The sequence below is a fragment of the Carassius carassius genome, chromosome 39 (assembly GCF_963082965.1).
Source record: "Carassius carassius chromosome 39, fCarCar2.1, whole genome shotgun sequence".
Classification (NCBI taxonomy): Eukaryota; Metazoa; Chordata; class Actinopteri; order Cypriniformes; family Cyprinidae; genus Carassius; species Carassius carassius.
In genome coordinates this window covers 22,574,920-22,594,537 of record NC_081793.1, presented here as the reverse complement: position 1 = coordinate 22,594,537, position 19,618 = coordinate 22,574,920, and the positions used below count along the sequence as shown (strand labels likewise).

At 37.9% G+C, this 19,618-nt stretch overlaps 2 protein-coding genes across 18 annotated transcripts in view; one reads left to right on the top strand and one right to left on the bottom strand.

Moving 5' to 3' along the window:
- LOC132121655 (calcium/calmodulin-dependent protein kinase type II subunit gamma-like) overlaps positions 1-8,187 on the top strand; it is a 76,906-nt gene extending 68,719 nt beyond the window's left edge. For 6 of the 17 annotated variants that reach the window (XM_059531283.1, XM_059531282.1, XM_059531278.1 and 3 more), the window contains 5 exons: positions 860-964; positions 3,316-3,394; positions 3,729-3,823; positions 3,935-4,181; positions 5,472-8,187. In XM_059531283.1, coding sequence (XP_059387266.1) covers positions 860-964; positions 3,316-3,394; positions 3,729-3,823; positions 3,935-4,167 — 512 coding nt within the window. In that variant the 3' untranslated portion in view covers positions 4,168-4,181; positions 5,472-8,187. Of the gene's footprint in view, positions 1-859; positions 965-2,339; positions 3,293-3,315; positions 3,395-3,728; positions 3,824-3,934; positions 4,182-5,471 lie in introns of those variants that run through there. The other 11 variants (XM_059531289.1, XM_059531284.1, XM_059531288.1 and 8 more) reach the window with 4 other exon arrangements.
- Positions 8,188-10,733: 2,546 nt separating this feature from the next.
- LOC132121652 (bifunctional heparan sulfate N-deacetylase/N-sulfotransferase 2-like) overlaps positions 10,734-19,618 on the bottom strand; it is a 78,386-nt gene continuing 69,501 nt past the window's right edge. The window contains exons 3-14 of the mRNA XM_059531272.1: positions 18,546-18,633; positions 18,299-18,453; positions 18,040-18,225; positions 16,998-17,126; positions 16,705-16,887; positions 15,771-15,867; positions 15,390-15,513; positions 14,104-14,278; positions 13,284-13,454; positions 12,351-12,460; positions 12,044-12,143; positions 10,734-11,025 (exon numbers count right to left, since the gene is read on the bottom strand). Coding sequence (XP_059387255.1) covers positions 10,900-11,025; positions 12,044-12,143; positions 12,351-12,460; positions 13,284-13,454; positions 14,104-14,278; positions 15,390-15,513; positions 15,771-15,867; positions 16,705-16,887; positions 16,998-17,126; positions 18,040-18,225; positions 18,299-18,453; positions 18,546-18,633 — 1,644 coding nt within the window. The 3' untranslated portion in view covers positions 10,734-10,899. The remainder of the gene's footprint in view (positions 11,026-12,043; positions 12,144-12,350; positions 12,461-13,283; positions 13,455-14,103; positions 14,279-15,389; positions 15,514-15,770; positions 15,868-16,704; positions 16,888-16,997; positions 17,127-18,039; positions 18,226-18,298; positions 18,454-18,545; positions 18,634-19,618) is intronic.

Below are 19,618 nucleotides of genomic sequence, written 5' to 3'. Positions count from 1 at the left end.
AGTTATGAGAGTAAAAACATAGACATGATCAGTTCAGAATGAAACAAAATCAGTACATCTGTAAAAAAAAAAATTTACCTGATGTCCTCAAAGAAAACTAGTCCCATCCAAATAGGGCTTTAATAAGCAACTCTTATGTCACATCACTCACACAATTTGTTGTTTTATATATATATATATATATTTACGCACACATCTGTTTGTAAGCTGTCTGTGCCTCAGTAGGTTTCCTTGTAGATTTTGTGCGTGTTTGTGTGTGTGTCCTGTGTTTTTCACCCCACTTATTTAGAAGTTTGTTGATGTGCCGTGTCATGTAAATTCATTAGCATGCTGCGAACCGGACTGTTTTCCCTGAGGGACTCAGGTTTTGTAAAAGTCACGAAAAGAGCGAGGCTCGAAATTCATTTCCTCTCCTTATTCACTCTGGGCCTGGACAGACAATAGCAGCTTAAAGAGCCTTATCATTAGCTCCGTCACGTCTGAGGTTAGGTGATGAGGACAGGAAATTGGCGCGGAGCCTGGAGAAACAATCTCTGAACGCGCTGTTATCCAAGCACAACAAACACTGCTCCACTTCACCACACCCATAGATACAGACCTGCGTCACACCATCACTCATAACTCGACTGGAAAATCCAGGATCATCACCTGTAGTCCTGCTCCTAAAAAACAGTGCTGCTTTTATAGAACAGCTCATCTAAACGCATTCCATCCAGCGTCTTCGTGACCGTTATGCTATTTAGTCATGATAACGTGCCAGCATTGGTGTGGTGTCTGTTAGTGTGTTTCGGCTGGTTAAGGACATGAGAGATGTGTGTGTTTTTCCTCCTGATGGCGTGTGGTTTTGGGTTTGTGCCAGCCGAGAGTGCGCAGGGAGCGAGCAGTGACAGTGCCGTGATGAGTCAGTGCAGTGCCGGGGAAGAGCTGCCCGCTCTGGTGGCTTCACCTCAGGGCTCTCCTGCCAGTAAGTCAAGATCCTCTCGTACCACCTGGGCACCTTCAATCCCCTTCTTAATCCCTTCTCAAACCTTTAAGTCGAGACCTTTTTGTCCCCCCACCAGTCTTTCGCATACTTTAGCATACTATCATAATATCACTTGCTTTCTGTGTAGAACAGTATTGTATGTCACAATTGTTGCTCACAAATGTATTCACCCCCCCCCCCACCATGCATGCTGCTCAACTACTATTTACAGATTTATCTCGTTGTAAAATGGCCCTTTAGTATCTAGATGGATCTTTTAATTGTTCTACACCTGATTATCCTACATTTTCCTTCCCAACCTGTGACTGAAGTCTCGAACCTAGCCCTTTGAGGTATCAGAATTCGTAATTAATATGCATTTTAATATTCCTCATCTAAGCTACATACTTGTGAATCGATTTTTTGCTGGTTAACAATACTCCATATATAAATTAAATTTAATTTCATTTAAATTTATGCATTTAGCGGACACTTTTATCCAAAGCGACTTACAGTACTTTCAGGCTATCAATTTTTACCCATCATGTGTTCCCGGGGAATTGAACCCCCAGCCTTGATAATGCAATGCTCTACCAATTGAGCTACAGGAACATATATAAAATAACATAGGAATGGTATAAGAAAAAAAAATAGACTTGATTCTGTTTCCAAGCTTGCTGCTACACTTCATATAAGACCTCATCCACACCTGCTCTCTCTCTTCATTTAACATCCGTCAGCATCTGTCTTTCACAATTTTTTTCCAACCTTCCCCCTGTTCCCTACTTCATAAATTCCGATAAATTGTCTTTCTGCAAATTAACTACAGATTTCCATTTTAATCTTTTCTTTATCTTTTCCATTCTTTTTAATTGATCTCTTTATGTAACACTGTTTATGAAGTACAACAAAATTACCATATTGTTGAACTGTTGAACCTTTTATATAATGCATTAAAGGAATTGTTTACCCCAAAATGTAAATTCTGTCATCATTTACCTACCGTCATGTTGTTCCAAACCTACATGAACACATAAGGAGATTTAGCTGAATTTCCACCATGCTCTTTTTCATACCAATGTATCCAGGGACTGTGAAGCTCCAAAAAGTCATAATCACTTTTATGATACATTTTTGGAGCCCAGCAGCATCCAACCATAATGTAATTTCATGGTATGAAAAAGAGCTACAGTACATTAAATATTCTCGTTTTTGTCTTCTATGGAAGGAAAAAAGCATTACAGATTTGAAACATGAGGTTAAGCAAATGATGACAGAATTTTCACTTTGGGCTCTGATGTTGTACTTCATACTCGTTGTGTACATGCGTTCCTCTCTCTTTCTGCATGCATCATCACCCGTGTTGTGTGTGCAGCGTTGTGTGTTGCAGCCGTCCCCATGCATGACGTTAAACGCTTGGCATGGAACAGTTCAGAACATGCCTCATGTCCAGAGTTAGAGCGCACTCATTCTGGCCCTTGTGCCTCAGCCCATGGGGTCAGCGGTATCACGGCGAGTGGGTCCGCAGCTCAGTGTAAGTGTGTGGGGTAGACAAGGACACACACACAGAGGATGTCAACAGGAAATCAATAATAGAATTAAGTAGTGATATCCTATCAGATGTCACAGTGGCCAGTTAATATATTGCATTAGTCAAGGTTGGGTTGATTTTTAGTTGTATTGTAATGGAGAATGTGTTAATCCAAATGCTTATGTACACACACATTTATAAAGGCCTATCATGCAATGGGAGAATATTCACACCCTTTTCAGTTTTCTCTGTGGAAAAAAAGGTGTGTTCACATGTCTAACGACTGCAGATTCAGCAGTCAAATATATTAATTCCTTAAAATGTATTTTCAATAATTGAAATCATTGACTGTTTTAATGCAAGATTAATACATGAAAGGCATAGAATGCAATTTATTGTAGCTAGAATCGAGTTATATAAAGTCTGATCTCCTGCTAAATAACTTTAAAGTTTATTGATAGTGAGTTCGCATAATGACTGTTACTTGTTTTATTATATTTTTGTTTGATTAATCTAATTACACACATTCCACTTGGCCTTCATAGTGTTGTCACAGAAATGCATAATGAACGGCTCAAAGTAGAAAGTCCTGTATGGCATGGTGTGAATGCACCAAAACTCACTAACAAATAAGTTGTAAACTTTTGTGTCATGTGACCAGAGCCTGCATTTCAGATAAAAGTGAAACAGGTTTCTGAATATATTCAGCACTTTTTTTTTTTAAACAGTGAATGTTATGCTTATTAACTTTGCTTTTCTTTTGTATCATTTCATTTCCTCTTAATCCATCATCCCTCATCTTTCGCACGCCCTGTTTGAGTAGCTCGCAAGCAGGAGATTATAAAGATCACGGAGCAGTTAATCGAGGCTGTCAACAATGGAGACTTTGAAGCATACACGTAAGCACAGCCCACCTGCACATGACAGCAACACATGCTTCAGCTGGCTTGTAACAAAGATACTAAGAAATACATGCAAGGCTTTGTGTGACTTTTTATATTAAAAATTAACAAACAGACCTATAAATTGTCGGTTTGAATAAACTCCCAGACTGACTGTGATCAGAGACTTCTGTTCTTTTGGGAGAATGTTGTATCTAGCCATGAAGTGCTGGTAATATCCAGTTGTATCTGGAACACAGCATATGTTCACTCTGAAATTAAATGATCATTTTTTTATGCTATATGAACTTTTGTTATATGAACACTGTTATTATATTCTTATGTACCACAGAAGAATCTGTGACCCTGGTCTGACCTCTTTTGAGCCTGAAGCTCTGGGGAACCTGGTCGAGGGCATGGATTTCCACAAGTTCTACTTTGAGCACTGTGAGTCATGTCTAACTATCAGTATAGTTGTTTTACCTTACATAATTATTCATGTAAGTTGTCTTTTGACCATATGTATTCAGATGCAATCCATGTGTTTGACTTTTTCAGTGCTGAGTAAGAACAACAAGCCTGTGCACACCACTATCCTCAATCCTCATGTTCATCTCATCGGGGAGGACGCTGCCTGCATCGCATATATCCGGCTGACGCAGTACATCGACAGCCAGGGCCGCCCACGTAGCTGCCAGTCGGAGGAGACGCGCGTGTGGCATCGCCGTGACGCCAAGTGGCTTAACGTCCACTTCCACTGCTCAGGGGCACCAGCTGCCCCCTTACAGTGAACCACACAGGACAGGTAAAAACACACCATTCATACACACCTACAGTGGGTGCGGAAAGTATTTAGACCCCCTTAAATTTTTCACTTTGTTATTTTGCAGCCATTTGCTAAAATCATTTAAGTTCATTTTTTTCCCTCATTAATGTACACACAACACCCCATATTGGCAGAAAAACACAGAATTGTTGAAATTTTTGCACATTTATTAAAAAAGAAAAACTGAAATATCACATGGTCCTAAGTATTCAGACCCTTTGCTCAATATTCAGTAGAAGCACCCTTTTGATCCAATACAGTCAGGAGTCTTTTAGGGAAAGATGCAACAAGTTTTTCACACCTGTTCAGTTCTGTCAGGTTGGATGGTAAACATTTCATGTCTCCCCAGAGATGCTCAATTGGGTTTAAGTCAGGGCTCTGGCTGGGCCATTCAAGAACAGTCACAGAGTTGTTGTGAAGCCACTCCTTTGTTATTTTAGCTGTGTGCTTAGGGTCATTGTCTTGTTGGAAGGTGAACCTTCGGCCCAGTCTGAGGTCCTGAGCACTCTGGAAAAGGTTTTCGTCCAGGATATCCCTGTACTTGGCCGCATTCATCTTTCCCTCGATTGAAATCAGTCGTCCTGTTCCTGAAGCTGAAAAACAGCTCAGCTCAGTTTGGCCGGACGGCCAGCTCTAGGAAGGGTTCTGGTCGTCCCAAATGTCTTCCATTTAAGGATTATGGAGGCCACTGTGCTCTTAGGAACCTTAAGTGCAGCAGAATTTTTTTGTTACCTTGGCCAGATCTGTGCCTTGCCACAGTTCTGTCTCTGAGCTCTTCGGGCAGTTCCTTTGACCTCATGATTCTCATTTGCTCTGACATGCACTGTGAGCTGTAAGGTATTATATAGACAGGTGTGTGGCTTTCCTAATCAAGTCCAATCAGTATAATCACACAGCTGGACTCAAATGAAGGTGTAGAACCATCTCAAGGATGATCAGAAGAAATGGACAGCACCTGAGTTAAATATAGGAGTGTCACAGCAAAGGGTCTGAATACTTAGGACCATGTGATATTTCAGTTTTTCTTTTTTAATAAAAATGTGCAAAAATGTCAACAAATCTGTGTTTTTCTGTCAATATGGGGTGCTGTGTGTACATTGAAGAAAAAAAATAACTTTAATGATTTTAGCAAATGGCTGCAATTTAACAAAGAGTGAAAAATTTGGGAGTAAAATTTGTTATAAAAAACAATTTATGGTTGTATGCAGTAAGACAGATGATGCACATTTCCATTCACAAAAACGTTATTTTCGCCTAATTTTTTTCCAGCTTACCTGGATTCTCAAGATAATGGGAATGTTTCTTCTTTGTGGCTGGACGGGCACGTGAAGGCCAGCTGGATGACAGCTCTTAAAGTTACAGACACACCAGTGAGGAACTCTGACAACATCCAGTTCAACAGTCAACACCACTTATCCTGTCCAATCTTTGACCAACGGGAGCTGGCCGCGGCTGTGGCCCCGCCCAAGGGACGGTGCATGTATCTGACACCCACATGGGGGTGCTGTTTTGTCCTTTTCCCACGGAACCATCTTTTTTTGCCCGTTAAAGATGTTCAGAAGGTGTTGTAAGTACTGATCTGTGAAATCATAAATATACGGTATATTGTAAAAATCACTAGCTGAACCAGAAGCTACAATCCGGTTTGAAAATCATATATGTAAGTAATCCAAGGCGGGAGTTGGGAGGGTGGGGGTGCTCAACTTAACAAAATAACAAAATGGACTAGTGCCCAAAAAATGCTAAAGTTTACAAGTTTTGTCTTGACAGTCCTTCTTGTATACTTTGCAGCTTTTTGGACACAAAATCAATTAAGGGAAGGGGTCGACTAATCCGAGAGCAAGGCAGTGAAAATGTTCAGAAGTTCTTCATATCGAAAAAAGAACCAAAGTGTAGTTTTTAGTCTTTTTAAGGATTGTTTCTGTTTGGTGTTGGCTTTTTATGTAACCCGGGTCTAAGAGAAGGTTTGTACTGCCCAGGTTTTAGTAATCTCTTATGTTAATGTGGAACTCTTCAATTTCCTTTTTTTTTTCTTCCTTGGACTGACATAACACAAGAATTTTGTGTTCATTTTGAATTTTTAATACTGTTTTATTTTTTAAGTTAATCTAAATAAACATAGGATATACAGAAATATTTAAAGGAGATATAAATGCTCGCCATCCAGGTTTAGGGAAAGATGTCGTTGCTGACTGTGCTTGATACGTTTGTGTGGTGCGTGTGTGAGATATGAACTTGTATAAATTATATCCCCCATTTAGATTTAGTATAACAAAAGCTCAAGTGAACAGCACGCAACAGAACACCGACCAGTAGATTCGCCCTTGTTGTTTTGTTAGCGTCATAGACAGACCACTGCAAGACGTACTGTGATAGTCAGACATAAACTTCTCTCCAGTTTCTGAACTCGGTGACTGAATCTTCAGATCTGAGCTCAAAGGAGGACTAGTCATTTTTACAAACTACATCATGGTGAAAATAGCTTCAGTAGTCGAGTATGTTGTGATTAAGTCTCGCCGTCTTTTCTTCCACTCATTGTAAAAGTACTCAGTTGTTTTAGTAACGTTAGACTCACCCTGTCCTCAGTGTTGTCGTAGTCGTGCTTCATGTCGGTGACGGGGGGGGGACATGCTCTGTAAATACATGTCGTTTAGTTCATCCAATCACAAGGAGCGCGTGGGGAAAATCCAAACACGTCCAGTTGCCATAGTTATGTTAAAATCAGTTTTAATGTTTGTACAATTACAATTCACAGTGGTTTGTTAAGATTTCACCACAAACTATATCACACAGGTTTTATGGCACTCATAAACTCCATTTTAATTTGATGGTTTGATTGTCAGGAGCGAATTATCTATTAAGTTCATCTGTAGTTGCACAAATGCTTTTCGTCACTGCTATGGTTTTGTTTTTAGATATATATTAGTGTAGTTTTGTTTTAGGCTATATATTATGTGTGGAAAAAAACAAACTACGAGTTCACCCCATCTTCTTGGAACACATGAGTTTTTTGTATGGGTCTGTAAATACATGTAGTGTTTGCACACCCTGGGCTTGGTGACATATCAGGACTATACATCCGCACGTGTGTAAGTGTGTGCACGTGTTTATCACCTTTACAATGATAGTGATGCTGTTAGATTATATGTGATGATGCTGTTTTCATGTCTCGTGCTTATTTCTTGCATTTTTTTTGTTTTTTGTTTGTTTTATTTTCTAATTGCAGATTTATTTTTCCTTTGTTTGTGCTATGGGGAACTGCTGCCTTGCCTGGCCAAACTAGATTACACGTTTTATGATTTTTATTTTTACTTAAATGCATCCTTTTTCTGTACATGAGTGACATCTTCAGCTCCATGAAAATGTAAAAGATTGAGATGGCTATGAGGAGTCACAAGCTAATAGATTTAGATTTAGTGAAATAAATATCCCACCCCTGAAAGCTTGGTCTGAATCCTGGGCCAGATGGCAAACGTATGAGTCTTCTGGCCCACCCGTCCAATGACAGGAGAAATCAAAGACGCAGTTTAAATAAACTGCTGAATATGCATGTATACTTTTCTTGGTAAAAAATTTTTTTTCCCCACTGTCTGTGTTTACTTAATAATAAAGGATAAAAAAAAAATCTCATAGTATTTGCATCTCGACATGAAAATCACTCCATTGGGAATTATAAGTGATGTACCATGTTAAAAAAAAAGACAAAAAAAGTAGAAAATAGTGAAAATATATAAAACAAAAGCCTCTGCTTGGTATGCTCCCCTCATTCTAAGTAAATCTATTGCATTGTAATGGTATACTATTGGGCTTCGTATATACGTGGAGTTTAAACATGGATGCTGGATTTTTGCATGATCATACATTTAATAAAACCATGAAATGACAACTATCAAGTGTTTGTCTGAATGTTAGTAGGTCTTCATCATAGCTTTGTTATTATTGAAACTTGATCTGGAAAGTATTTAATAAAAAGAGCATTTCTGCAGCTGATTTGGTGTTTTCTCCGTGCAAATATAAAATTCAAAATGAAATCAACATTTGTATGTGCTTGATATTCCTCAAATTTGGAAACTGATTTTCTCAGTTTTAGAGTAAAGCATGTTGTAGAAAATATATATTGCATAACAGTAAACCTAAACTTCTGTACCTTTTTTTTGTTTTTTAATTCACATGAAACTTTTTTTTTTACTTCAATATTCTGCAATAAAAATCTGTAGTATTTGACTGCCACTAAAGCATCAGAGATTCTTTTTTTTTTTTTTTAATTGTACATGTGTAGTCATCTGCTAGTAGCATACTGTTGTATGGTGGGTATTAATGAAACGCACTTATAGATGGCAGTGCAGCACATGAACAGCAATGCTAATGCTTTCTCCAATGCAGTAATGTAATGCTGATTAATGTAAGAAAAGTTAGCAATAATATAGTCTTGAAACTGCATTAGTGTCTCAAGGGGCCCATTCCTCGTTGAATGTTCTGATTGTTGCCTTTAGTGGGCCTCGGTGCAAGACCTGTGCTTAATGAACCAATAACCATGAAATGTGCTATACATGTCCATGTTTAATGTTCTGTGAAATAGACCTGGGCTTTTTTTTGTTTGAAACTGCCATAAAATCTCCTCCCCTTTTTTATTGTACATGCACACTTATGTACCTCCACGGTAAAAGGAATATAACGTGGTAGCGCTTATAGCTTTGATAGGTGCCCAACTGTAAAGATGCACTAGGAAACGGCACCAAAGTAATATGTGAATACAAGCAACACTTGCTGCATCAGTGGTGTGTGTCTGCATTCAGATACATAGGCACTTTATAGAGTTTGCACCATTTATTTTTCCTTCTCTCCCCTCAAGCACACAGTGTACTGTCTGTGGTGGCTCCCGGTGGACCTGAGCGAGTCTTATTTAAGGGCTTTGTTTGCTGCTTTCGAACGACTGGGCCCCAAAGCTCTCAAATGGAGGGCGAGTCTCTTGTTTCTGTGCAGTGATTAATCAAACTCTTTCTCTACTCTTCCTCTGAGCTGATAAAGTAGACTGCAGGAACACAGATAAGATACCCAGCGCTCTAGTTCACCACCTCACGTTACACTTTGAAGAATAGAAAAATGAGATGCCCTTGTCCATTCTGTACCTTTATTTCCCAGTATGTGTCCACTTAAATTGAAAACCAGACATGACGGGATCACATTACTGTTGATTTATTTGTATGTATCCAATTGCTGCTACACACACACACACACACACACAATGCACATTCACTCGTTGGCAATACAGCATAATGCAGTTCTCATTTTGGCCAAAAATAAAAAGGTTTTTGAGGTACAGATAAGAGTTTCATTTTGGGTCTGCACCCATATTAGACTGTTCCAAAATCTAATTTGCTTTCTTCCTATCTGCTCAAAAAATTATAAATTCAGAACACCGCTGATGATGTGATTTGGACTGGTTTACATAAGTGTTAGTTCAACACAGGTACTGGAATCATTTGTGAATGATGATAGTATGTTGCTTATATAACCTATTATAATAAGCATCCAAATACCTGCCATACTTAATATTTTAATTATATATATATATATATATATACACATATAAACATTTTTAGATTTTTTTAAATCTTCATTTTTTTATTAACATCACTGAGATCACTGTACTGCTTTTTGAAATGGCCTTTTCCATAAATGATACATTTCAGTGCTTCCTTGGTGATAAAACAAAGATTTATTAAAAAACAGAATAATTATATTTCCTGCCTAAATGGCTATGATATCTTGAAATCCTTGCTAGGTTTTGGAACAGAGATATTATCTGCAGATCGCATAGACTAGTGTTCAAAAGTCTGGGGTAAGTAAGATTTGAGTTTTAAGAAGGATTTTCTTTTATTACTGAAAAGAAGAACTGCTTCTTGAACAACAAATTAGCATATTTGATCATGTGACACTGAAGACTGGTCTAACGGTTTTGATATCACATGAATACAAAATAAAAAACGTAAAAATCATTTAAACTATAAAGCAGGTATTTTAAATTGTATTTTTTAAACCGTATTTTTAATCTCATAAATGCAGCCTTCATGAACATAAGAGGCTTCTTTCAAAAACATTAGAATCTTTACCAAACCCAAACTCTTGAACAATAATGTAGCTAGTCAAAAATGAGAATTTTAGCGTTTGCCCAGTTCATTCAATAAAGAAGAAAACCTGCTAAAAGTAGCCACATTTATGAGACATTTAAATACTTCTCTGCTTGGCAGAGTTAAAGACTTCTGGGACTAAAATCGAAATAATCCTCTCATAGTCCCTTCCTTTCATGGGTATTTGAACAAAAAGCTCCTAGAGGTTCTGTGCGATTCCCTCTCTCCTAGAAGACTATATTTGCATTTAAAAACAGCCAGTTCACAGCTGATAACCAACCACTCTAGAAGTCTTTTTAAAGCTGTCCAATCAGGTCGCTTCCATTTCCATATGCATGACTCCGTGAATGTCCACTTCAAGTACTCATAACCAGGTTGAGGGCTTCTCTTACTCTGAGGCCTTCATGCAGACTGACAGTGTGATCGGCCTGCACAGTCCATCAGAGCCTGTGCGGAGTACGGTGGGCGAGAGGGGTCAGTCCTCTTTTGGCTACTGCCACACGCGGGCCCGGAGTTCTCCAGTGTGGAGCAGGGTTCTGCCGTGGTTCTCCTTAAGCAGGTTCTGATCAGCTCCAGCTGGCGTTGTGCAGTTCATCTCTGAGCCAGATGGGCAGAGGCTGACCCAGACGTTTCAACATCCTGAGTAACTCCACGTTCTGCTCGCGGTAATACTCCGACAGAAACACCCTCGACTGGAGTCAGGAAAAAACTAAACGTGAGTTACACACATTTATGGAAGACTACAATTATGACAGTCAAAATTATGAGATATATTACAATTCTAAATCAAATTTAAGATAAAAATTCACATGACAAAAAAGTTTAAATTATGAAACTTGTCATTTTTATCTCATATTCTGAACAACTGATGATGTCAAACTTCTGAGATAAAATTATGATGAGTCAATTTTGACAAGTGAATATTTTGAGATAAAAAGTCAATTTTGTGAAAAGTCATAATTATGATACAAGTCAAAACTATGAAATACTAATTCCATTTAATAATTTTAACTTGTGTCATTATACTTTTTTATCTCATTATTATGATTGAAATAACCGATTTATCAAGTCAAAATTGAGAAAAAATTTATGTGACAAAAAGTTAAATTATGACAAACTAATTTACACTCATGAGATCAAAATCAACATGAAAAGTCATGACATAAATCAATTTCTTGTGCCATAATTATGACCATGTCAATTTTGACTTGTGTCATGATTTACCAAAAATGGCAATTTTTATAATTTACATGTACTTATGTGGTGGAAATAGTCTTTCTATACATACATAATGCAATTCTATATTCTATACATACACAAGGTTAATATCACTGATTGAATAATACTGATCACCCAGGAGAAACTGTTTTTTATGCATTTACACACTACACTGGACACAAAGGTGAAAATGATGTGCCAACTGCTGCAACACACTCTGATCAGCAATCTGTGATTGAATTTAAGTTGCTTTTGAAATCCAATTTGCTCTATTCCCACTTGATTTTAAACGGACTCGTTTCTACAACCTCAAAATAGATCTCATACATTCTGTTCCATCAGCTTTAAGTGTGCAGCCAATTATAGAAAGGAAAACTGTACTAAACAAACTTCACTGGCTGTAATTGAAATGCAATGTCTATTTTTGTTCAGCTACAATATATCCATCTTATCTTGATATCAGGAGCTGTAATGTTGAGAAGCAGGCTGTACCTCCAGGCTCATTTCTGGATATATCCTTCCTTTGCTCTTTCCCAGACAGCGACGTCCTGCCTCCAGTTTCTGACACCAGAAACCTTTACTCTCATCAAACCTTTAAACAGAGCGCAGGGCCTAGTTATGTCTCCAATAAAAATCAAAAGTATCTAATCCAATTAAATTAAATTTTTAAAGACATATTTTAATTAAAATGTCATGGAATAGAATTGAGGACTGAGGTGATTAGTTCTGGAGCAAATATAGTAGTAAGTGCTCTTGGACTCTGAGTGAGGTGGTGTGCAGTAATAATGAGAGCTCGCACGTCAGCGCCTGTGTGTAGTTGTAGTACGGTGTGACGCCAAGAAACTTCTGAATCCCATCCATCACCTGAGCAGGACTGGAGCGCAGCTGCACACCATCCACGATCAGCAGCTGTTCACAGGATAAAACACACATCACACACACTGATGCAGCACAACACACCTGCTCTAGAGCATTATGGGATGATCTTGAACAAGTGAAGGTTCACTTATCACGATGTCTGAATATTCTAGGTTAATTATCAACATAATCTAAAGTTGTGTAAAAATAATGTAAACAGAGTGTTTACAGTAAAAACCTATAAATGAACAAGGGCCTGGGGTCCACTAGGGGGCCTCAGCAAACTTCCCAGGGGACTTGAAGATTACTTAAAATGACTTGAAATAAGACAAAAAAGTAAGAAAATAAGCTAAAACATAAAAAAAAAAAAAAAAAAAAAAAACCTTGCTAATGACTTACTCAAATACTCACAAAAAATACAATCTTTGCAATCACAGAAATACATTTAATGTTAAAATTGGATTAAAACAGTAATTTTAAAATGCAATTTAAAATGATTTCAAAAACATTAGAGGTAGAGTACAAATTTCAAGTAGAAATTGTGAGTAAAAATTATTTTGTATTTTTATGCCATTAAAACATTGTTTTATTTATGAATTCCACTAACAGATCAACTACGGTAAAAAGTTAACAGCTTATACAAGTGCCATGCAGTAATAAAGACAGTATCGTCTATTTAGGCATGTTTTAAAAACGGTTGACCAATCAACATCCAAGACTGAAATGAAAGCTAGTTGCATTATAGCGTGTCATAGCTGCTGATGAAGATGAAAAGAGTTATTTTAGGAGACAGATCTTTTGTGTGCACACCTGGCTAGGCTAATAGCAGTGTGACTAGTTCCTGAAGTAGGCATGTGTGAGTGTGTGTACACACCTGACTGGGTTGGTAGTGGTGTAACCAGCGCTCCAGATGGCTGCTGTAGGCTCCCGGCTGCAGGCAGCGGTGGTGCAGAGAGAGCAGAGCTGCGGGGGACGAAGGCCCAGCAGAGATCACCTCATAAAATGTATAGTTTAGCGCCACAGGGTCCTGATGAGCCATCTGATGCTAGAGAGAGATTGGTGGAAGTGGAAATGAACAGTAGTAGTTTTCATTTAATGTGTCGCTATAAAGGAAGTCGATAAAGGACTCGAGAAATCAATCTGACATCAAAAGGCAGTAAACAAAGTATTAGGTTTCCAAATAAAAGTCAGTTTTACATCAGACGGTGTAGTTACCACATCTACCAGCAGGAGCGGTGAATCATGCTAACCAGCTAAGTTAGGGTGACCATATGAGCCATTTTCCCAGGAAGCGTCCTTGCCAGGATTTTTATATTGCCTAAAATATCCAGATTTTGGCTGTTTGTGCTGTGCAGATCGATCATTGTATGACATTCATAAGAGCTATAGAGAGTAGAGCAGATGGCTCCTTATGCATTAAAATCACTCTCTTGGTACTTTAGTGTCATACAATGATCGGTGCGCAGCGACCGAACAAATGAACGAACAAACACCTAACGTGTATTTGCATTGCTTTGATCGTTCTCTGTAGATCTCACCTTCTCACACGCCACGATTGGTTGATTATGTACCATAATTGCATGTTATTGGTCAAACTACTTTGGATGTTTTAGGCAATATAGGAATCCTGGCAAGGACGCATCCTGGGAAAATGGTGGTCACCCTAAGCTAAGTCCTTGTGTATGCAAACGCACCTGGTACCAGGAATACGCACGGTCAGCAGGGTTGATGAGTATAGAAATGATTTTGGCTCTTGGTAACAGGGCCGCTGCTCTTTTCGGGGCAAATTCAGTGTCAAAGTAATTTGCGCTCTTTTCAAACAGGAAGTCTGTGCTCACGTTTGAGGGTACGGGGAAAAAATCCATATACCTAAGACAAGACAGACAGAATTGACATACACTCTCATGTAAAATATCCAATATAAATAAAAGATTAAGAGGGGAATTCACTAAGAATTATGTTGTTTATTTTAATGCATTAAATCACAGTTGCTTAATATTTGCTGAATGAAATCCAATAATTGTTTCGTACTGATTTTGGGGTACAGATTTCAAAAACAGCTTTTTTTGCTCTAACATGTCACTCATTCTGACAGATATTATGTACATTTTGTAGCATTTTTGCCTTTGACAACCATCTGTGAGGTTAAGTAGTCTTGTATTATCCCAAAAAAACTGCAACAATGACATGAATCCTGTCTTCCTCTGAGCCAGGTTACAGCTATTTGTTTAAATTCATAGCTGATTTTTCACATGTATGAATTATTGTTGTGTTATTTTATTACCAATCCTAATTTCAAGGTTAGAATTATGGCCACTGACAGAAGAAAATGCAAATATGACCTAAATGTTTTCTGCTCTGTGGGTGTTTTCCTACATCCATATATAAAAAATATATATTTATTTATACCTTGTGTTTATGTAAAGCTACTTAATATTAAATAGAGTATCTGAACATATTTTCCACTCTTTTGCAGACTGCAAGTTTAGTCATTTTGAACACCGTTTAATATTTGACTTTTATTTTTCTTTGTGCATTAAACCGGTTACATATATATGACTTCAAAAATCGACATTCTTATTCCGTGAAAAAAATAAAAACTGCATGTGATTTTTCAATGGAGCATAATAAAATTAGGTAATATGTTAGGAAAGTTAGATAATTTACTGTATGTGTTCTCTATGCTGTTTTGAAGCCCTTCAGTAAAAGTTTACAGAAATTATTCATTTGTTTTGTTTACCATGCAAAACTGCATATCTGAATATTTATACTATTCTCATCCAGAGATACATAAATTTAAGCATTAATAATAGTCATGCTTTCTAAGACACAGCTAAAAATCTAAAATTTATGATATGTTTCCCATAATCCAAAAATTATTTCTGCCAGTGTGATGTGAGTGAGGCTTTTTAAAAATTGGTATCTGATTTGAAAATGAAGAACAAAGAAGATGAGTTATGGATGGGGTTTCCATGGTTACCAGTCAATGCCACGCTGGTAGTTTGGTCCGCTGAAGAACTGCACCTCCTCAAAGGTGACGGGGCTGGGGAAGCTGCTCGTAATTGCAGGATGAAGGGCAAGAAATGAGTGCATCGCAGTAGTTCCTGCAGAAAGAGCATGACCCCACTGCATCAAGCTGCTCTGATCAAATATTAATCACATTTGTTGGAAATGTTTTCGGTTCTTTGTCTTGTATGTAGAATGAAATGTTCTACATCATAAAACCTGGCTTATTAATATGTATATAAGTCTCTTATGGTTTCAATGACTAACAACTTTACATGTACATGTTCAAAACACAGTGCACATCTAACTTAAAAACTAACTAAATAAACAATCATATTTAGAGGTTTTTTGTTACCAGTCTTTTGAGGACCAATCACCAGAAACTTGGGCAGTCTGTCACAGGTCTTCTCTTTGGACCAGATGTCTTTGTGTCTCTTGTCATAACACGGGTTCTGTTTATCAGGGGGAGTATTTGTGAGTATAATGTAAGCATAAATGAATAGGAGACTAATTTAAATCAATTTCCTGTTCATTACCTAAACATGAAAACATTCATTTTAATTTTAACAGGGGATCCAAAGGTACTGCAGAGAATTTGTCAATTAGATAACCAAGGGATGTGAACATTTTTTAATTAAAAATTAAAATGTAAAAAAAAAATTATTGTAAGCAAAACAAAGAAACTTTAATTAAATGTTTGCTCCTCCCACATTAAAAAAGTAATTTATTAAAATGTATTAAGTATAAGACTCTGTAAATCAATTATTATATTAATGGTTTTGCAATGTAAACATCATAATTGTTTTTGTTTTAGATGTAACATATAAAATGTTTACATATAGATATCACCCTATAGATATGACCCCATTCAAAAGTTTACATACGCTTGATTCTTAATACGGTGTTGTTACCTGGATGATCCACAGGCCCTTTGGGTTGTTGTTGTTTGTTTGTTTGATAGTTGTTCATGAGTTCCTTGTTTGTCCTGAACAGTAAAACTGCCCGGAGGTCTTCAGAAAAATCGTTAAGGTCCCACAGATTCTTTGTGGACTCATGAACAACTGTCACAAAACAACAACAACAAAAAATTTGTGGACCATCCAGGAAACAACACAGTATTAAGAATCAATTGTATTTTGAAGGGGGTTATTTTTATAAATTCAACTATTTTCTCTTGTGGACTTTTTTTATCACTTCATTGTTGTTTGATTTTGAGGCAAAATATGACGTCTTTGGCAGCCTCTGTGAGATTCACCCAGTAATAACCATTAAAATGTGATTGCACAAACCTGCCACAAGGGGTCTCTCTCATCAGGGAAAATCTGGAAGTATTTTTGAGCGAGGCGGACGGGGGGCAGTGTCTGCAGGCGCAGGTGAGTCCAGCACTGCACAAACCTCACCAGTGACTCAAAGGTGTACAGGCCCAGTCGGTCGTTGCCATAGTTTGACAGGTGAGTCATGAATATACTAACCTAGCCATGGGAGAGGACAGGGACAAGTAGGTCAAAAAGACAATGTTTGTCATATTACACCATTATTTTAGGTGTTTGGGCTAGTGTGTCTTTGCGTGTGTGACACTAACCGGATTGAGCAGAACTGTAAGGAACAGCTCTCCTCCACGGATGCTCTTATCTAGTTCCTGAGGGCCTCCTGGATAATCTTTGTAGAAGATGGTATGTGTGAAAAGCCCACAGGTCTGCCGGGGAAGAACCTGATACACAAAACAAAAATGAGAGCAATCTTGGGACTTATTTTCTTATATTCAGAATATTTAATGGAAAATTTGAAAGCCATTTTGTTAACTTTACAAAATGCCTGATTTGGTCAAATTAATGCAATGGTATCATGCACTAAAAATTATCATGGTTTCCACAAAAACATTAGAAAACAAAAACTTCAATGTTGATAATAATAAAAACATTATTAGTAACTGAGCTCCAATAATAATTGAGAAGCTATCATCATATTGCAATGATTTCTGAAGGATCATGTGACACATCAGGAGTACAGTTTTGCCATCATATGAATGCATTTTAAAGTTTTAAATATATTTAAATAGAAATGCTGCAATTTCAATAATATTTCAAAATATTACAGAAATATTTCATCAAAAAAATTCTTATTATTCCAAACATTTGACCATTGATCTTTTTTAAGAAATGCTGTACAAATCTATGATACTGAATTAACTAATTTTGATGAAATGAAACATTAATGTAAAGTGATACCACTATTTTTAAAAAGATATTCCACTGCAAGGAAAGATACCAACCCATTCGCTCTGAATTAAGGTGTCAGCATGCCCAAAAGACAGAACTGTTACAGTTTATAATTGACACATTAATACCTGCCATTGTTGACAGCATGCATTAGCTGTTAGACAGCAATCATTACACACGTCTTTAAATTAATCTCCTTTAAAAGCACCTGCATTCAGATGGATGTCTTTATACATTGCATCACAGTTTTTTTGTTTGTTTTGTTTTTTGAGCAATGAGCATTTAACCATAGCACTTTTAAAAAGTGACTGTTGCATTCTGTTGCATTCAGTCTAGCACACAAACATCTTCGTAACTGCCCCATGAAACATGTTTGACTGGAGATAGCTGAACTTGAGTTCCCACCTGTATGCCATTGTGAATGAAGCCCCTGCGGTAGCGTGCAGGCCTGAGATGAGGATATTCTTCTGTGCTGGTTACCTTGATGCCCCATATGCTCTTCCAGGCCTCATAAAGCTGACTGTGCACTGGGTACACACCTGAGTGATGGGGGGCTACAGCGTAACCCATGTCTGTGGGGATCCCATGCTCCTGAAAGAGACCAAACTATTCAGAATCAAAAATGCAACAACATTATTTGGCATGCATCAGGGCAGATTCTGACCGATGCAAACTGTCTATTAAGTCTCATCTGTTCTGCGAGTATGCTGACGTTGTGGAAGAGATGAGGCTGCATGTGACTCCACATGTGCGGAAACCACCAGAACTCCTGCCGGTGTCTGAGCAGCGTGTCATCACCCTCATCTTCTTCATCTGTACCTGAAGAACAAGAGCAGAAAGAGAATGAATGAGCGTGTGAAGGTGGCGAGAGTATTATCTGTATAACTCACATAATATCAGCTCCATCATACCTGTATGAAAAAACTTGCCAGAGAATCCCAGGTTGAAGGTGAAATTAGGTACCAGAGAACGGAGTTTATTTTGTGTGTGAAGCAGCGCCTAGTGAGGAGGAATTAAAAAAAAAAAACATTTCAACTGGGTCAAACATATCAACCATATATTGTCTAAATAAAATAGAACATGCACATTATTATTTTGGGGTATATGAAGCCGCTGTAAGTTACAACTAAGAGTGGGCTGAATGAATATCACAATACAAGTCAGTGATGATATCTTGCAAAAACAGTTATCTTGATTTAGATCCATTTTGCCCTTTTTCACATCACTCAGTGTTTTTTTTCCCTTAAGTTTAGATAAAAAAGTGGTCCTGATAGCCACACAAATATATTTAGCATAGTATAAAGTGGCATTCAGCCAAGTATGGTGACCCATACTCCGAATTCGTGCTCTGCATTTAACCCATCCAAAGTGCGCACACACACAGAGCAGTGAACACACAGGGTGAACACACACCCAGAGCAGTCATTTATGCTGTGGCACCCGGGGAGCAGTCGATGCCTTGCTCAAGGGCACCTAAGTCGTGGTATTGCCGACCCGAGATTCGAACCCACAACCCTAGGGTTAGGAGTCAAACTCTCTAACCAATAGGCCACGACTCCCCACAAAAGTTTCAGGTTTGACCATAGGGTTTCGACCAGCAAACCATGCAGTCCTAGTTATATCAAGTATATTATTTTGACATTATACAGATGCAGGTTGGATAAAAGGTAGATAAAAGAGGGCAGAAAGGCAAGGACGATAAAAGGTGAGAAGAAATAAGGATAGAACAAAAGATGAAAATAGCTCTTACCTGGGGAAAAAAAGCAAGGGAAAGAGAGAAAAATGAAAGAGAAATGTGAAACTGAAAACATCGGGCATGACATTGATTTTGGTGTGGTGGGCCACACAGAACCCCCTATGAGAACTTATCTGCTCAAATTAAAAAGTGAGCCAGTCTAATTAGCCCCATGCTAGCCTTCAGCGAGAGCCTTCTTTCGCTCTCAGGAGATGGAAGAGAGAGGGAGCGTGAGAGAGAGAGAGGGAG